The sequence below is a fragment of the Trachypithecus francoisi genome, unplaced genomic scaffold (assembly GCF_009764315.1).
Source record: "Trachypithecus francoisi isolate TF-2019V2 unplaced genomic scaffold, Tfra_2.0 Contig01585, whole genome shotgun sequence".
Taxonomy (NCBI): domain Eukaryota; kingdom Metazoa; phylum Chordata; class Mammalia; order Primates; family Cercopithecidae; genus Trachypithecus; species Trachypithecus francoisi.
In genome coordinates, this window is record NW_022681444.1 from 5,831,492 (window position 1) to 5,840,509 (window position 9,018).

The 9,018-nt window shown below is 55.1% G+C and overlaps 1 protein-coding gene across 1 annotated transcript; it reads left to right on the top strand.

Annotated features, from left to right (window-relative positions):
- Positions 1-3,435: 3,435 nt before the first annotated feature.
- Positions 3,436-7,445, top strand: CUNH9orf16 (chromosome unknown C9orf16 homolog). The gene is made up of 2 exons (XM_033192138.1): positions 3,436-3,723; positions 6,957-7,445. The coding sequence occupies exons 1-2, from the start codon at positions 3,645-3,647 to the stop codon at positions 7,127-7,129; spliced, it is 252 nt and encodes an 83-aa protein (XP_033048029.1). The 5' UTR covers positions 3,436-3,644; the 3' UTR covers positions 7,130-7,445.
- The last annotated feature ends 1,573 nt before the right edge of the window (positions 7,446-9,018 follow it).

Sequence of the window (9,018 nt, forward strand, 5' to 3'; positions counted from 1 at the left end):
CTGCCCACAGGGACAGCCAGTGTGAGACGAGGTCCAGGCTGCTGCAGCCATGAGACCTCCATGCACTATAGCTACTGGAGTCCCAGTAGGTGACCCCTCTGTCTGGAACGTGGGCCTGATTCTCAGCTGGACCCCTGGTCAGGATCATAGCTCTGGGTCCAACCCAGGGGTGACACTTGCCAGCTGGGTGACTGTGGGCAAGCCGCCCTCTCCTAGCTGGGAAGTGGAGTGTGGGATGACGGCAGCTGGGCCGATTATCATGAAGCCTTTCTTGATGAGCAGTCTGGGAAGCAGTCTGCCCACGACCCTCCACCCTCCACTGCAGCACCCACAGGAGGGGGCGGCAAACCTTTCCTTTATTGGAGAATGTGACACACAGTCCTGGGTGGGTTTGAGGTGAGCTTGAACTAAGGGTAGCCTCACCCCTGTCCTGCTCCTGTCCCAGTTAAGGGGCTCTTCCTAAAATGAACTATTCCTACTTCTCTTTATTAAAAAAAAAAAAAATTAAATCTAGCCAGGCATGGTGGTTTACACCTGTAACTTTGTGGGGCTGAGGCGGGTGGATCACCTGAGGTCAGGAGTTCGAGACCAGCCTGGCCAACATGGTGAAACTAAAAATACAAAAATTAGCCAGGCATGGTGGCATACACCTGTAATCCCAGCTACTCGGGAGGCTGAGGCAGGAGAACTGCTCGAACCCAGGATGCAGAGGTTGAAGTGAGCTGAGATCGCACCACTGCACTCTAGCCTGGGTGACAGAGGGAGACCCTGTCTCAAAAAAAAAAAAAATTAAACTTTAATTTAATTTTTTTTTCTCTTTGACTTCTCAAAGTTCAACTTATAAAGGTAGCTCCAGGGTCCAGGCGCGGTGGCTCATGCCTGTAATCCCAGTACTTTGGGAGGCCGAGGTGGGCAGATCACAAGGTCAAGAGATCGAGACTATCCTGGCCAACATTGTGAAACCCCATCTCTACTAAAAGTACAAAAATTAGCTAGGCGTGGCGGCGTGCACCTGTAGTCCCAGCTACTCTGGAGGCTGAGACAGGAGAATCGCTTGAACCTGGGAGGTGGAGGTTGCAGTGAGCCAAGATCATTGCACTCCAGCCTGGCAACAGGGCAAGACTCCATCTCAAAAACAAAAACAAAAAAGGTAGCTCCAGGGTCTAGGCGCGGTGGCTCACACCTATAATCCCAGCACCTTGGGAAGCCGAGGCAGGTGGATCACCTGAAGTCAGGAATTTGAGACCAGCCAGGGCAACATGGTGAAACCCCAACTCTACTAAAAATAAAAAAAATCAGTCGGGTGTGGTGGCATGAACCTGTAATCCCAGCTACTCGGGAGGCTGAGGCACAATAATTGCTTGAACCTGGGGAGAAGTTACAGTGAGCTGAGATGGTGCCACTGCACTCCAGCCTGGGCAACAGAGCGAGACTCTGTCTCAAAACAAACAAACAACAAACAAACAAAGGTAGGTCTGCTCCAGGCCAAACTTTCTTTCTTTTTCTTTTCTTTTTTTTTTTTTGAGACAGAGTTTCTCTTTGTTGTCCAGCCTGGAGTGCGGTGGTGCAATCTCAGCTCACTGCAACCTCTGCCTCCCGGGTTCAAGCGATTCTCCTGCCTCAGCCTCCTGAGTAGCTGAGATTACAGGTGCATGCCATCACACCTGGTTTATTTTTGTATTTTTAGTAGAAATGGGGTTTTGCCATGTTGGTCAGGCTGGTCTCAAACTCCTGACCTCGTGATCCACCTGCCTCAGCCTCCCAAAGTGCTGAGATTACAGGCATGAGCCACTGCACCCGGCCTCACATTTAATTTTTTTATTTTTATTTTTTGAGATGAAGTATCACTCTGTCACCCAGGCTGGAGTGCACGGGCACGATCTCTGGTCACTGCAACTTCTGCCTCCCGGTTCAAGTGATTCTCCTGCCTCAGCCTCCCGAGTAGCTGCGACTATAGGGGTGTGCCACCAAACCTGGCTAATTAAACTTTTTAAAAATTAATTAATTATTATTATTATTATTATTATTTTTTTTTTTTTTTTTTGAGATGGAGTCTCGCTCTGTCGCCCAAGCTGGAGTGCAGTGGCCAGATCTCAGCTCACTGCAAGCTCCGCCTCCCGGGTTCACGCCATTCTCCTGCCTCAGCCTCCCGAGTAGCTGGGACTACAGGCGCCCGCCACCTCGCCCGGCTAGTTTTTTGTACTTTTTAGTAGAGACGGGGTTTCACCGTGTTAGCCAGGATGGTCTCGATCTCCTGACCTTGTGATCCGCCCATCTCGGCCTCCCAAAGTGCTGGGATTACAGGCTTGAGCCACCGCGCCCGGCCAATTAATTATTATTTTTAAAGACAGAGTCTCACTCTGTCACCCAGGCTGTAGTGCAGTGGTGCAGTCATAGCTCACTGCAGCCTCGAACTCCTGGGCCCAGGTGATCCTCCTGCCTTAGCCTCCCAAGCAGCTGCGACTAAGGTGCATGCCACCAGGTCTGGCTAATTTTTTTGTATTTTCTGTAGAGACGGGGGCTGAGTGGGTGGGGGTGGGGGTGGGGTGTCTCACTATGTTTCCCAGGCTGGTCTCCAACTCTTAGGCTCAAGCAATCCTACCACCTCGGCCTCCCAAAGCGCTGGGATTACAGGTGGGAGCCATCCTGCCTAATGTTCCTGTTTCTCTTGTTCAGAGCTGGAGTCCAGCCTGATTCCCACCCACAGGTTGTAACCAATGAGCCCTAAGAGAAGCGCTGAAGACGAGGAAGGCCCAGATCCAGGGGTAGGGGTGTTGGGTCCTCTCCATTGGGGTGCAGGCAGAGAGGCGAGGAGGAAGGAGACCCTTCGTGACTCTCAGCGAGGCTGTGAAGAGGAATGTCCTGAAGCCACAGGAGGTATGGAAACCCCGTTTCCAAGGCTGGGCCCAGTAGCTCATGCCTGTAACCCCAGCATTTTGGGAGGCCGAGGCGGGTGGATGGCTCGAGTTCAGGAGTTCGAGAGCAGCCTGGGCAACATGGCGAAACCCCTGTCTCCAAAAAATACAATAGCCGGCGTGGTGCACCCGCCTGTAGTCCAGCTACTCTGGAGGCTGAGGTGGGAGGATCGCTTCAGGCTGGGAGGCAGAGGTTGCAGTGAGCCGAGATCACCCCACTGCATTCCAGCCTGGAAGACAGAGCCAGACCCTATCTCAAAAAATAACAAGGAAACCCGTTTTCGATTTCGCCCACGCGGAGAGGCCAAAGCAGCAGATGGGCTTGGGAGGTCTCCCGCCCCTCCTCTTGGACCTCTCTACTCCTGGGCTTTTCCAGGGGCAGCACCGTGGTGGCCCCGCCCAGCGCCCGGGAGACGGGTCAGGCCGGCGGCGGAATGGGCGGAGTTCGACTGTGAGGCAGGTGGAGGTGGGACTCTGGCGGTGGGGGCGGAGTCTGGACGTGTGGCGGGGGCGGAGTTCCGGCTGGGGGGCGGGGCGGGGCGGGGCGGGAGCTGCGGGATCCGGCTTCAGGGGTGGGGCCCCGGCCTCTGGGCGGAGATCTGCTGCCGCGTTCCACCCTTCCGGCCCGGTGTTCTATCCACCGCCTCCACCTTCCATCCGGCGCCGGCTTTCGGCGCGACGGTCGCCGCGTTCCATCGTCGCGCGGCCCTTCGGGCGCCCGAGCCCGCAATGTCGGGCCCCAACGGGGACCTGGGGATGCCGGTGGAGGCGGGAGCGGAAGGCGAGGAGGATGGCTTCGGGGAAGCAGGTGACCCGAGGGGGCTGCTGGAGCAACCTTGCTTTTTCAGGGCTGCCCTCCCGGGAAGGGGAATCGGGATGGGGTCTTGGAAGGGAACAAAGAACCCACCCCATTCTGCCCCGAGTGGGTCCGGAGTTGTAGGTGCTGTCTCGGATGCAGGGCGAGCACCCGCGAGCCGGTCGCCAGCTCCGTGAGAGCTGCGGGTCACCGGTCCCCTTTTACAGATGGGGAAATTGAGGCCGCTTCGGGGACACTCGCCCTTATGGGCCTTGCTCCACCACTTCCTTCAGTCCTGGGGGGGAGACCGAGGCACCTGAGGGAGGCAGGGTTAAGCTTGGCCGGCTTGGCTTAGCGGAGAGGCCGAGCCGGGCCGTAGGGTTGGGGGGGCGCGGGGGCGTCGCTCTGCGGAGTCAGCATCCCCAGCCACCTAGCTTTGCTGGTGTAGCCTCGCAGCCTTGCCAAATGTCAGCAGCTTACAGAGCAGCCTTTTGCGTGCTTACAAGTGCAGGGGTGGGGTGTGGAGAGAGAACCATCAGCTCCCTTCTCACATTCTTCAGCCTCAGTTTCCCCCTCTATAAAATAGGAATAATGATTAGTGTCTCCTGCACCGGGAGGTGTCAGAATTAAATGCAAAAAATAAATGGAAAATGCTTAGCAGGTTCTAGCATGCAAGAGTTCAGTAAATGATTATTGTCATTCTCTTTGGTAAAGATTGGCATGTTAAGGTACACTGAGGATTTAGTAAACGTGGTGTAAGTATGGCTCATGCTCTTTGGTTTGGGGTAACAGCTTTATTGAGCTATACAACTTACCCATTTAAACTGTACAGTTCAGTGGGCTTTTGTGTATTCCCAGGCTATGCATCCATCACCACAATAGTTTCAGGTATGTTTGCATTGGGCAATGCTGTTGGGAGCATCAGGAAGAGCTTCCCAGGAGGTCACATTGAGTGGATGTTGGCAGACAGGACTTAGAACAGTGGTGTCCCAGGCAGAAGCAAAGGCTGGGAACTGGGAAGTACCCTTGACACACATAAAGCCTGGCCTGGAGGGGTGTGGGGCACCTGCCTCCCCAATTCCTCCTCCCAGCCTGTATCCCAGGACACAGAATTCAAAATACTGATAATAATGATCATCCACTAAGTACTTGCTGTGGCCAGATCCTGTCTGAACTCTTTTTTTTTTTTTGAATTGGAGTCTTGCTCTGTTGCCCAGGCTGGAGTACAGTGCATGATCCTGGCTCACTGCAACTTCTGCCTTCCGGGTTCAAGCGATTTTCATGCCTCAGCCTCCCGAGTAGCTGGGACTATAGGTGACTACCACGACTGGCTTTTTTTTTTTTTTTTTTTTTTGAGATGGAGTCTCACTCTGTTGCCCAGGCTGGAGTGCAGTGGCCAGATCTCAGCTCACTGCAAGCTCCGCCTCCTGGGTTTACGCCATTCTCCTGCCTCAGCCTCCCGAGTAGCTGGGACTACAGGAGCCTGCCACCTCGTCTGGCTAGCTTATTGTATTTTTTAGTAGAGACAGGGTTTCACCATGTTAGCCAGGATGGTCTCCATCTCCTGACCTCGTGATCCGCCCGTCTCGGCCTCCCAAAGTGCTGGGATTACAGGATTTTTACATATTTTTAGTAGAGACAGTGTTTCACCATTTGGCCAGGCTGGTCTCGAACTCCTGACCTCAGGTAATCCACCCGCTTTGGCTTCCCAAAGTGCTGGGATTACAGGCGTGAGCCACCACGCTGGCCACTGTCTGAACTCTTGATATGTTTGAATCCTCACAACCACCCAGTTATTTTCCCTTTTTTCCAGAAAGGTACAACAACTTGCTGGGGTAAAGCAGAGCTGGAATTCAAACCCAAGTGCCCCTGACCTCCAAGTCCAATCCTGAGTTTCGACTCTGTTACCAACCTGGAGGATCCTGGGCAGGTTCCTTCGGAGGCCTTGGTTTCCCTAGCTATATACCACGAGGGGGTTGGACTTTAAGATGCAGCCAATTTCCCAGGACTCTCTCCTCTGTGAGGGTGGCTGGGAATGAGTGCTCTTTCCCAGAACACAGGCACAAGTGCACCCATAACCCAGATAGGCTCCTCCAGCTCCTCCACTGGCTGCTTCCCCCTTGGTCTCAAGCTGGCAGCTGAGTGTATCTGAGTCATGGACTGGCTCAGAACTGGGTCCCGCAGTGGGCACAGGCCCAGACCTGGAGTCCTCAGGGACACTGTGTTGCTGAGGAAGGCAGCCCTGGAGTGGCTGTGGAGGGGAGGGAGTGATGGTTCCTAGTGGAGACCGGGGAAGACTTCTTGGAGGAGGCATTTTGAGCTGGTCCTTGAAGGGCTGTTGTGGTTGAGGCATTCTAGGTTGCAGGGATAGTAGAGCAATGGCGGAGAGGCTGGAAAGTCAGAGGCTTCATTCATTCACTCACTCAGTCATTCAACAAATGCTTATTGCAAAACTGTGAGGGTACCAGGGAGCCAGCAGCGAACACAGGACCATTCACCTTTCATGGGGAAACAGAACAGCACTCAGATAAGCACAGCAGTCAATCCTGGAGAGGGTCGTGGAGGGCTGAGGAGGGCTAGGGGCTCAGCATAGAGGCCTGATGCAGTCTGGGGCATTGGGTGGGCTCCCGGTGGTGACATCCATACTGAGACTTGAAGGATGAGTGGGACTCATCCAGGAGGAGAGGAGGGAAGGAAGATGGGAGGACCCAGCACACTCCAGGCAGAGACAGCAGCACGTTCAAAGGGCCTGAGGTAGGTAAAGGCAGGTGTGAGAGAGGAAAGGAAGAGGCAGGGGGGCAGGGCTAGCTAGGAGGCAGGGGCTGAGAGACTCCGCTGGGTGTTTTACCCTGAGGGAGCCACAGAAGGGCTGGCGAACAGGGCCCATCTGGGGACAGAGGCCTTGAATGCCCAACTCAGGAATGTGGGCTCTGGCCACGAAGCAGCTGCTGCAGGAAGTGCAGAGACTTGGCACCTGGCAGGACTTCCCATGTAGGACACTGGCTCGCCACCCTGTGACCACCCTAACCCTAGAAAAAAGGATGCAGTACTACGGTGTCATTAATTCAAAGCCATTCCTCTTTTGGTATCCACCCATTTTCCAGACGGTGACACTGAGGCTCAGGAAGGAGTAGGGAACTTGCACAAAGCCCTTTGGGAAGCAGGCTGGGAAACGGTGGAGGGAGGGTGGCCATTAGCCCCAAGGAGACACAGGATCTGGTCTCTGTCTTTCACATTCCTCCCAGAATACGCTGCCATCAATTCCATGCTGGACCAGATCAACTCCTGTCTGGACCACCTGGAGGAGAAGAATGACCACCTCCACGCCCGCCTCCAGGAGCTGCTGGAGTCCAACCGGCAGACACGCCTGGAGTTCCAGCAGCAGCTCGGGGAGGCCCCCAGTGATGCCAGCCCCTAGGCTCCACGAGTCTCCAACTGGGACCCAGCCCTGCCTCCCTGGGCTAGGCTCTGGCCTGGGTACTCACCCCCTGGCTTAGACACCTTCTCAAGGGCTGGTCTTCAGGGTCCCCTGGTGGGTCTGCCTACCTGGACCACCCTTCCTGCCTGGGCCTCCCCTTGGCTTACCTGGGCCAGCTCAGCCCCCACCGCCTGGCATCCCCTCCTGGGGCCAAGAGTGGGCCTGCAACCCACCCACTTGCCTGCCCACCCAACTCCTGGGCACTCCCCACTCTGCCCAGGCCTTGAGTGTCCACATTAAATGGGTCTCCCACACCGCTGTGCCTCTCTCCTCTGTATCCCAGGATGAGAACCCCAGGAGCTGCTGGAGGTGAACAGGGCCATCTAGGTGTTCAGGTGTTGATCATGTACTGGCGGCTCAGAGGCCAGGTGGTGGGGCTGGGGTTCTTGGTCACCTGTACTTCTGGACACAGAAGCTGCAGGTAAGGGCAGGGCTTCCTCCCTACCTGGTACATTCCTGGCCAGCAGCTGCTTCCTAGCCCAGAAGCCCGGTTGAGGCTGCTGGACAGGCTGTGGGACCTTGTGTGATGCTCTCAGCCTCTCTGGGTACTAGGGGCTTTCGCCAAGACAGCCAACACCAAGACATGCTATGCAGCCTCCGCATTGCCCTCCTACTCCTGGCCTGTCTCCCCAGTAACAGGGTTGGTCTGGTCGTTTATGTCTCTGGGTCTTTCTAATGAGGAAATAGCAGAAGTAAAGGGCCAGCTCAGCCCAGGCCCCATCCACCCATGATTCATCTTAGGGCTGCCTGACCAGGAGGGCGGGGTGCCTGCTAGTGAACCAAGAAGAGAACCAGAGGGCCTGAGCAGCAAGGACCCCACTCCTGCACTCCAAAGGGTGCAGCTGGAGAGACAGGCCAGCACGGGTCAGAGAGGTCTGGTCCAGGTCAAATCCCAGCCACTTACCAACTGTGTGGCCTTCAGCAAGTCACCTGACCTTGCTAGGCCTCCAGCCAAAGGAACTTCCCCAGGTCTGATACGTTATTAAGAGGGAAACTTGGCCAGGCACAGTGGCTCACATCTATAATCCCAGCAGTTTGGAATGCCACGGTGGGCGGATTGCTCGAGCCCAGGAATTTGAGACCAGCCTAGGCAACATGGTGAAACACCATCTCTACCAAGAACATAAGAAAAATTACCGCCGGGCGCGGTGGCTCAAGCCTGTAATCCCAGCACTTTGGGAGGCCGAGACCGGCAGATCACGAGGTCAGGAGATCGAGACCATCCTGGCTAACACGGTGAAACCCCATCTCTACTAAAAAAATACAAAAATCTAGCCGGGCGAGGTGGCGGGCGCCTGTAGTCCCAGCTACTGCGGAGGCTGAGGCAGGAGAATGGCGTAAACCCGGGAGGCAGAGCTTGCAGTGAGCTGAGATCCGGCCACTGCACCCCAGCCCGGGCGACAGAGCGAGACTCCGTCTCAAAAAAAAAAAAAAAGAAAAAAAAAGAAAAATTACCCAGGCGTGATGGTGCACACCTGTGGTCCCAGCTACTCGGAAAGTTGAGCTGGGAGGATGGCTTAAGCCTGGGAGGCAGAGGTTGCAGTGAGCTGAGATTGGCACCACTGTACTCCAGTTTGGGCAACAGAGCCAGACCCTGCCTCAAAAGGATAAAAATGAGCCAGGTGTGGTGGCTCACGCCTGTAATCCCAGCACTTTGGGAGGCCAAGACAGGTGGATCATTTAAGCTCAGGAGTTCAAGACCAGTCTCACCAACATGGCGAAACCCGGTCTATACTAAAAATACAAAAAATCAGTTGAGCATGGTGGCATGCAATTTTAATCCCAGCTACTCAGGAGGCCAAGGTAGGAGAATCACTTGAACCTGGGAG

Coding starts and splice junctions, on each gene's coding strand:
- CUNH9orf16 (XM_033192138.1), top strand. CDS start 3,645: ATGTCGGGCCCCAACGGGGACCTGGGGATGCCGGTGGAGGCGGGAGCG. Junction 3,724..6,956: donor GGATGGCTTCGGGGAAGCAG/GTGACCCGAGGG, acceptor CATTCCTCCCAG/AATACGCTGCCATCAATTCC.